The 9,796-nt window shown below is 31.0% G+C and overlaps 2 protein-coding genes across 2 annotated transcripts; one reads left to right on the forward strand and one right to left on the reverse strand.

The window, feature by feature from the left end:
• Positions 1–442: 442 nt before the first annotated feature.
• Positions 443–4,750, forward strand: LOC113868121 (putative uncharacterized protein DDB_G0287975). The gene is made up of 3 exons (XM_027503687.1): positions 443–592; positions 2,046–2,235; positions 4,626–4,750. The coding sequence occupies exons 1-3, from the start codon at positions 443–445 to the stop codon at positions 4,697–4,699; spliced, it is 414 nt and encodes a 137-aa protein (XP_027359488.1). The 3' UTR covers positions 4,700–4,750.
• A 1,490-nt stretch (positions 4,751–6,240) lies between these two features.
• Positions 6,241–7,926, reverse strand: LOC113867912 (RING-H2 finger protein ATL8-like). The gene has a single exon (XM_027503420.1). The coding sequence runs from the start codon at positions 7,632–7,634 to the stop codon at positions 6,618–6,620; it is 1,017 nt and encodes a 338-aa protein (XP_027359221.1). The 5' UTR covers positions 7,635–7,926; the 3' UTR covers positions 6,241–6,617.
• Between the last annotated feature and the right edge of the window lie 1,870 nt (positions 7,927–9,796).

Consider the following 9,796-nt stretch of genomic DNA (forward strand, 5'->3'; position numbering starts at 1 on the left):
TTTCCATGTTAAAATGTTCTTTTATTTGAGACATTATCTCTCTCTGTATAAAAACATTAGGTTATTTTTACTTGTTTTTCTTTTTAAAGATTTGTATAAGCTTTTTTAATATTTTCTGTATAATTTTATTAAAAATATGATCAAATAAAAGACAGGTAATAATTTTAAAAATATTAATAAAAAACCCTTTCTTAAAATCAAAATAAGTATACGATGGTAACAAAAAGAAAACTGAAAATTACATTAACAGTAATAAAAGCTATTCTAATTTTTTGACAATTAATTGAGCTGCGTGTAAATAATTGGTAAAAACAAAAATTCTAAAATCAACATTTAATGTAATTGTACAATTTTCAACGAAATTGGGCGGGAAAAACAAGTCCCTTTGGCGCCAAAACACATTCCAATAAAGTCTCTATTCTGAAACGCACGAGAGTGAAAGATGCAGATTCGCGTGAAGTGTAACTGTGGAGAAGGAAACTGCGAGGAATGGGGCATCATAGAATTGCAAGGAGTGGTTGAACCACAACCTGGATTCCACCATTCTCCCCCGAACCTTGAGATCGGTACTCTGTGCCGTCCTTCTTCTCAGGTTCCATTCTTTCTCATGTTTATCAAATCCGATCCATTAGTTTGATGATATCTTTGATTAAGCATTTTTTCAGAGAAATAATCATTTAGTTTTTTAGTAAATATGCAAATTGGTTCCCGAAAATAGTGTTGTTTACCTTTCAATCCTAAACAATTTATTTTATACAATTTCATCTTTGAATGCGATAACTTGTTCACATTTTGGTCCATTTTGAAACTAATTGATCTTTGAAAGTGTTGATGTGTATAATTTGGTTCATGAACTTATTGATTTTGCCTATATTTAACTCCTATTTTGCTTATATTTTTGTGCAAAAAATTATAATGTGAGCAAATTGTATATTTGAGAACTAAATTGTACAAAACAAAATTTTTAAAACGACTAAAGATTAAAAGTACAAACACTTTAGGTGATCAAATTATATATTTATTTTATATTTTTTACTTAATTGAATTTTTAGTCTTATATTTTACTTATATGTATTTTGGTTTCTTTAAATAATTAAAAAAATATGAGCAATTAAAAAGTAAAGAGATTAATATTAGATATAAAATAAAATATGAAGACAAAAAAATAATAAAATTTTATTTTATAAAAAATTAAAATTTTAAAATAAGCAAAATGTACTTTAAAAGATAAAAAAATATTAATAACCATTTATTGAAAAAATAATCGTTAAAATTGTAAATAATTTCAAATTTTTTTATCAACTGTTTTAATCAATAAAAATGATTGGTAGTAGAAAAACAACCGACACGAATTGACACAAATTTTTAGTGGCGCAATTTCATTGGAAGCTAATTTTTATTCTCACGCTTACGTGTCTGGTTAAGCAAGTCGTAACTTTTTCACTTAGAATTCCTACTTTTTCTGTGGCAAGATTTTTCGTATTATACAGCGTTGCCGTCTAATAATCATTGTAAGTGTACTTCATATTCAAAAGTTCACTTTAGAAATAGATCTAAATTTTAAAAGTTATCGTAAGAAATTATAACATGTCACCGAACTCTATGAAGATTTTAAATTTAATTTCTGAAATTAAGAAAGTTTTAAGGATAAATGTGACTAATACAACTAAAATTACGATTGTAATATGGTAGTATTCTTCCAGAATGTAATATTGTGGCTTCAATTGTGGTTGTTCATCGCAATTTAAAACCATAATCTATATTTTGATTATTGTTTATTATCTTTTAGTATTGTCTTTCTTATTGGGTATCTTTACTTAATAGAATCAGATAAATTACTGACGGAATAAAAGACTTGATTGAATGTAATTATATTTTTAAGGACCAAAAATGATTAGAGTCAATTAAACCATCAACTTCACCGGTTGACCCAAGTTGGTTTTCTGAAAATGTTATTACCCACAAATAAAATTCTTATTCTTTTTTTCTGTTTAGTTTATGGTAAACTAATCTTATGTGTTCGTGATCGTGATTTTTGTATTCAGGAAGTCTACACTTTCACTGTTGGATACCATGAACTGACAGGGTCAAAGGTTCCCTTGAAGAAGCCAATGGTTGTGCTGAAGAAAGTAAAGCATCAAGATGGAGAAAGTGGTTGTAAGGTGGAACTGCAAGTTGCTGGAGTCATTAGACATAAGATTCTGTTCAAGAACAGACCAAAGGCTCTCATTTCCAGTAAGATATATCTCTCCTTTCCCTTCATTAGCCCTTTGGTTTTGTAGAGGACAGTTGTGTAGCAACATATGATATGACACTTGAAAAAGTATGTCAAAACATTTCCAAGTTTTTGGTGTCTCCTTTGTTAGAGATTCTTAGGAACATTTAGGTGTCAATGTGTCTGACGTATATATTATTATAATCTCTTACTTTAATCCTTACATTTATTTATTTATAGTGCTAATCCTCACATAATTGCCATAGACTGTAGTTCATGTTCCATAGTACTATAAAGTGTTATCTTATATCCGGCATGCTTCAGAATTTCTTCCGTTGGTTCAGGGTTTAGGACGAAAGTTATTCTAAGTATAAATACTTGAACCTCTTCCTACTTTTACCACTTTTAAAAAAAGAGAAAGAAAGAGAACGTGGAATGTGACTGTCATGGAATTTTCTTTTCAATGATGGTTGGCGTAATGAAAGGGAGAAATATGTGGATTTATTAGTATAAACACAAACAATAACAATCAAACATTTTCTCTTTAGATAACATCCACTATTTAATAGTATGAAATAAGAATAACAAAATTGTAAATTAAGAATACAACCCTTTATGACTTTGGATTAGTGGTTATCGGTCACTGACTCATCAATAAATGGGTGTTCCCTTTCTTCAAGTTTGAGATTAGAACCCACTTATTTACCCAACAGAAGAAAACTTCCCACTGATATTAGGGTTTAGTTTTACTTTTTTGTCAGTGCAAAATTTTATTCTCTAATCATTCATTGTCACATCATTAAAAAAACTATAATTATTTATTAAGTTAGAATTTTTTTAAAGATGTATCAACAAATGATTGCATAATAGTGTCTTTTTTTTACTGTGGATCAAAATTGAACCCAGGATAGACTAGTTGGAAATTGGAATCCTTCCCTTTAGGGTCCCTTTCCCTGCGTACTCATGTCCATGAAAAAGATTCTGCTTTTGCCATCTGTGTCTATCTTACAGTGGGTCTCACATGGTTTCTGCTATACAGCTTATGATGCAACCACAAGGGTCACTGCCTTTTATTAGCATTGCCCAAAAAACCCTTTAATTATTCTTGCTCTATCTTTTGGACACGTCACCGTTTACTCTTGTTAACCCCTTTTATTTTTTGAATCAAAATGATCACTCCTACCCCTAAAAAAAGTGTTTGCAATCCTTGCATCTGTAGTGGTTTTCTCTCTGCTTCAATCAAGCAATACCAACTTCAAAAAACTCCTAAACTTTCTCTTTACGTGCTTGTTTACTAGTATATGTCCTCATCTCAAAACTTGGTGCTTTCATGAGTTTTGTCTTTAAGCAACCCAATATTCAATATGACGCATAGTAGGTGGGGGCACGGGGCATATTACTAATCCTCTAAAGTTCATAAAAGATCACATTTTTTTTTAATTAACCATAAAAAGTGATAATCATAATCCATATTTTGTTTTATCTTACTGGTAATAAGATGCTCACTTCAAATATGTAATGTCCAATCTTAGTAGCATTTTAATTTATTCTTCTAGCTTTTCTAAATTATTAATCTAAATCTAGAACTTTAACTGGACTTATTTAAAAGATCGTACAGTCTAAAAGGTTGTCCCATACGCAATAGCTTACACCTCACACACCAAGGTGGAGAAAGAAGAAATTATCAGATTCTTGGAGTAAAGTGATTGCTGTTTTTGGCATTTCTTTCAAGCAACATTAGTTGCACATTCTTTATTTATCTTTCTCAACTCAGAAAATGAACCAGTTTATGTTTAATATGCTAGAATAAACATTTATTTAATTGATTTAAGGCAACTAGAATTAGAACATACTTGGTAACCTGCTACAAATTAGTTGCTATAATAATAAGCGGGAATATGGTTGGGGTTTGTGGATGATGTACAAATGAAACCTCATTTTGACACATCGATGAAAGACCTGGTAAAGCAGCAATTTCAATCCTAAAAGGGTGGAAACCTGCGGCATTTTCCATTTTTGCCTTACTAGATGGTTAAAAAATTACCTGTTAGCGCTGTGCTTATCATGAATAATTCAAAGGGAAAGTGGGCAATTAAGTACTTCAAAATATGATAAATTTTTTAAATTTAATATTCCATGCATATGTAATTTAAACTCACTATATAATTATGATTGGCTCTGTTTAACATACAAGTAGGTGTCTTCTGTCTAGTTGTGATGATAGTGTTATAGGACACTAACTAATAAGAAAATATATGAATGGTTTGAGTGCTTAAGAACGATAATAGGTGTGTGTACATGGCATTTTTGAATTTGGTATTTCTTTTGCCCCCGTTTTTAGTGCCTAATATTTGTTTTGTGAAATTAGAGGCCTTTGTTAATGTTACCCTTGTTTTCCTTGCTTTTCAAGAGCCACAGATAACATCCAGGGAAAGACAAAAGCCTATCATGTTAGGCTCTACCCGTTCAAATCAAACTGCTTAAGACTCATTGTCATTTTCATTCAATGAAATCATGTTGGACCAGAAAGGTGGAGAAGTTGAAGGAGACACAATTATCATCCCCCCTTTTTATACGTTGCAAACCAAAATCAGCCAGAGTCATTGATCCATATTTGTAAAATTGGCAACCACATGTTATACAGAACACCAATAATGGCAAGAGTGATTGTGATTTTTCATTTACGAGGAGTTTGATGCGTCATTATCTTAATTTGTGTTTTCGTGTGAATATGCAAATAACATTAATTAAACTAGAGCTTATCCGAATTTGTCTTGGCCACGAAAAAGAAAACTAGTGGGTGATGGGCAATTAGGTTCTCCTTTACTGTATCTCTTTGGTCCCTTGTGCTTCATGATATTGATCCCCATCTTCGGTGTGGCTATTTTGCTTGCAAGTGATTTGGTAGGACTGTCTTTAACAAAGTAAATTCAATAGGCAAATCTTTGTGGCAAAAAAAGTAAAAAAAATAATAATTAAATATATCCTATATTTTTAAAGATATTAAATAATTTACTTTTTTTATATAATTTTCATTTATATAATATTAAAAAGATTAATAAGAAAATATAATCAGAGGGTATAACATTGCTTTTTCAACTTTTATGATCATGCCTTAAACCTTATAGTTTTCTAATTTATCTTATGAACTTCATGATGTTAATTTGACATCCAAAACAATTATGAAAAAAAAAATCCCATTCCAAACTGGTGTGCAGTTACAAGTAGTGCTTGTCAGTAATTAAATTGGCTTTATTTCTCTATGATAATGAAAGGCACTATAATAACTTTAGCTTATTTAAATGGCTTTGAGATACCAGTCATTGATTTTGATGAGAACAAAGGTTGAAGGTGACCATAATTCGTTTATAAAATAAACATGAAGACTTCTTTGAAGTGATCTTATATTTAAAGTGTATTTTAATCCATCAAAATGTAAAGGTGGATAATCTTTAGTTGTTTATTTTAAAGGCAAACTCAGAAGATATTTTTCTTTTAAGATATGAATCTTATCGCAAGTATAAGGCTTGATGTAATGCAATGTTGCTGTTCCGTAAGTTGGAGGTCACGTGATTAAAAGTCAATCATTTATTTCATTTTTATTCTCTTTTGAGAATGGCAATTTTATTTTTGTGCATTAGAGAAGTTTCAAATAACTACTTGGTCACAATTAAGTTAAAATTTAAAATGTAATTAATGGCAGAATAACATATTTTAGATGAAATTAATATTTTAAAGAAATTAATTATTACACCAAATGTTATTATCTGAGATTGATAGAAAAGCTTTAACATAATCGAATTGTGTTGTCAAATTTAAAATGTTAAACCATTACATGCTTCCAAAAAAAATCATAACAGTTGAATTTTTTTATATGAAAGAAGTTTGAAAATCTTGGAGAAAACAAACACAGAAGAGACTGGGAAATTCAGATTCACCACTTTAGACCGACAAAACTAAGTGCCCTTCAATTATAAATCTTTTGTAGATAAGATGATTAGATAAAATAATTCCGATTAATAATACTAGGTAATAGGTATCTTATAAATGAATAAAATAAAATAAATCACAAAATATGCAAAAGACCATGATCTCGCTCTCTCATCCCAAATAAGTCAAAAAAAAGAAAAAGGAAAGAAAGAAAGAAAACGATTTGACTCATAAGCCAAAGAGAAAACGAGTTGACTCAATCATTGAGGACCTACTGTTCATCTTCCATGTCAATCCTCTGCTTCAACATTGTAACACCAAAATATCATAATCTCTGCGAGAATGGACAAAGACCCATTTATTGAAACAACCCAAACATCACCAATCTTCACTTTGAGAACCTTTACCTCTTAACAAAGATGCACAGAGAAGAGGCAATGTAGAGAGCACAGAAAGTGTTCGACAAAACTCTTCAACCATGGCGCCCAACAAATGGCGGTGTGCAAAGCACCCACCTTTCCACCCTCACCTCACCATTGATCCTCTTCCCTCCGTTACTCTCTTCACTATCACTCCAACACATCCCCTTAACCACGTTGTTGTTGTTGTTGGTGTGGTAACTCAAAGAACGTTGAACAGTTGATCCATGGTTCACCAGAATGTACGTCCTCACATCTTCTGGTAACCTCAACGTGTACCTCTCCACACACTTCCCTGGCTCAACAAGTGAATGCCCAGTTGAATTTGACCTCAAAAGGTTCCATTTTGATGCACCCCCATCATCACTACTACCATTAACCTCACCTTGGTTTTGCTTTTGGTTTTGGTTTGGATTTGGATTTGGGTTTGGGTTGGTGTTTATGTTTGGGTTTGGCTCTTGTTGGTTTTCTTCACCAGTTTCAGTTCTGGTTCCACTTTCATCATCAGTGCTCAACTGGGTAGGGACAGTTATGGCAACATGGCATGAATCTTGGTTCAGATTCGCACGACAAACTGGGCATGTCACGTGTGAAGCTAGCCATGAATCAATGCATTGAGGGTGAAACACGTGGTTGCATTTAGGGAGCAGCCTTAGGGTGTCTTTCTCTTTGAAATCAGTTAAGCACACAGCACATTCAAGTGCTTCTTTTCCCTTCTTGAGGTCCTTGATGTTGGAGTAGAAGAAGGTTGGGAAGGTGTTGAGGAGTTCCTTGTTGATGCCTTGTGAACATGAACATGGGAAGTGTGTGGTGTTTGTGGTGGCCTGGGTGATGATGATGTGTGACTCTGCACACCTTCTTATGTAGATTGAGATGATGCCCATGAAGAGAAGAGCACAAATGATGGCTCCAACAGTGATTGCAACAGAAGGTTCCCAATTATGGTGGTTGATGTATGTGGGTACTGGCTCCATGGATGATTGTGCATCAACAACATGGTGGCGTAAGAAAAGGAGGTAAACCCATGTGAAGAGAGTGGAGTGGAAGTGTTTGGGTTGGAATTCAGGCATCTGTGGGATGAAAGTTGCTAGCTTTAACTCAAGTGATGTGAGATGAATGGTGGGGTTTTTAAGGGAATGGAAGAAGGTGATCGTGCGTGTTACTGTGAGGAGAAAGTAAAAAAATGGGAAAATTCCATTGGGTGTTTTTGTGATGAGCTAAAATGGGCGTTGATTTGTTTGTAGTGAGTGATGGAGGTGGAAAGATGCAAGAAAAAGTGAGTAGAGTCAAAAAGAGAAAAACGTTAAGAGAGCATTGTAACTTGGAGAAGAAGGCTCTGGTTTAGTGGAGAAATGGAGATGTGAGGGAACGGTTAACTGAGCACTTCTTTCTTTTATTATAGAATAATGATCGTCTCATTTCCCATTGAAAGATGATGAATGTAGACACGAAAATGAGATTTATGAGGTTGGCACAGAACAGGGAGAAAAATATGACAAATAATACGGTACAAAAATAAAAAATAAATAAGAGGTGTAAAAATATTTTAAAGAAAAATTACTTTTGAGTGTTAAATATATTTTCAGTTTTTATAAAGTTAAATTTTATTTTTTAAGTTGTTTATATTTAATAAAAATAGTGTAGCTTTAGTTTTTTTTATTGGAAATTAAAAGTATATATTTTGTGTTTTAAAGAGATTAAAAATAAATAAAATTTAATTAAATATTAAATTTGATAATTTTGTAGAGACTAAAATTATATTTTAAATTTTTATATTTAATAAAAGTAGTGTATTTTTAGTCTCTCATTAAAAATTAAAAGCATTTTTTTATTTCATATGAATTGGAAATGAATAAAATTTAATCAAAGACCAGAATAAAAATTTAATAATTTTATAGACTAAATATATGTTTAGTTCATAAATATTTTTTCCTATTTTGCGATGAAGATAAAGGTAAAAAAAAAAATATAATAATAAAAATAAGAGTTAGTATACAAAAAGACAAATATTAACTACTACTTTAAGAACATTTTTTAAAATTAAAATATTTTTATAAAAGGGTAATCATATAATTTTTAATGTGTCTTTAATATAATTATTAATAAAAAAAATTATTTATCAATATTTTAATTGATATTTTGAGAATAATAGTTTAGAAAACTTATAAAATTATACAAGAGACAAAAATGTAAAGACAATTATCTATTTTATTTTTCTTCTCTTTCTCAAGATATATATGAGATATAAATATGCTTCATTCCGTTTTGTTTTGGAGTTTATTATTTAATAGGGGTGTTTACTTTATTATTATTATCATTAAATGGGGGTGTTTCTTAAGAGGTAAAACTGAGGGGGCTTTGGCAATATGCTTATTACTTTGGCTAATGATTGGAACCAGAACTAGAAAGTAAGAAAATGAAATCATATACAGAAGAGTACACATAACAGCAAGATCTAGAAGCAACTCTACTTGTTTTTGAAAAGGACAATAAAGTGTGGACAAGCAATTCTTTCTCTTCTTATTCTTTTATTTTTTTCAATGCCACAATATGCATATTATTAAATATGAGATATGAATACGCTTATTGCGCAATAGTTGTTAAAACTTGATGCCCACGAACATGAAGAATCTTGAAATGCCCTTGACCTTGTCATAACTCATGTATGAACAAGTTTTCTAATTCATATAAAACCCCATCATAATGTATAAAACACAAAAAACATCTTACGTTATTATAAGTGAAATGGAATGATATTATTATATTTTTTATGAAATGAAAAAGAATTTAAGTGAAATTTCGAGGTGGGTTTGTTTTGTTTGGATAAGATTTTTTGGTTTATAGTTTTGAGGGGCAGAAAGTTGGGATCCATAGTTTGAGGTTGAGATTTGCCTTACCTATGCATCAAGATTGAAGCCCAAGAAGCTCCATATAATGATTTTAGATTTCTTTTTAGGTGAAAAGTTGGCTACTTTAAGCTCTTTTCTACCCCCTCACCCCTTTTTTTCTACTTTGCATTCTTAATATTTTTGTAAAATAAAACAATGAAAAGTCAATTTAATACATAAAAGAAAAAATATTTGTTAATAATTCTTTAATAGAAAACAACTTAACACTATTAATATAGAAAAGTCTTGGTAAATTCTATAAATTAATCAACACTTTTATCTTTAGAATTTTGTTCTTAATCAAATCGTCTTTGCTCCTACGGTGCGGTTCGGAGCTATCTGAA

Source organism: Abrus precatorius, unplaced genomic scaffold, assembly GCF_003935025.1.
Source record: "Abrus precatorius isolate BTA unplaced genomic scaffold, Abrus_2018 Scaffold5, whole genome shotgun sequence".
Classification (NCBI taxonomy): domain Eukaryota; kingdom Viridiplantae; phylum Streptophyta; class Magnoliopsida; order Fabales; family Fabaceae; genus Abrus; species Abrus precatorius.

Coding starts and splice junctions, on each gene's coding strand:
- LOC113868121 (XM_027503687.1), top strand. CDS start 443: ATGCAGATTCGCGTGAAGTGTAACTGTGGAGAAGGAAACTGCGAGGAA. Junction 593..2,045: donor TGTGCCGTCCTTCTTCTCAG/GTTCCATTCTTT, acceptor TTTTGTATTCAG/GAAGTCTACACTTTCACTGT. Junction 2,236..4,625: donor ACCAAAGGCTCTCATTTCCA/GTAAGATATATC, acceptor TTGCTTTTCAAG/AGCCACAGATAACATCCAGG.
- LOC113867912 (XM_027503420.1), bottom strand. CDS start 7,634: ATGCCTGAATTCCAACCCAAACACTTCCACTCCACTCTCTTCACATGG.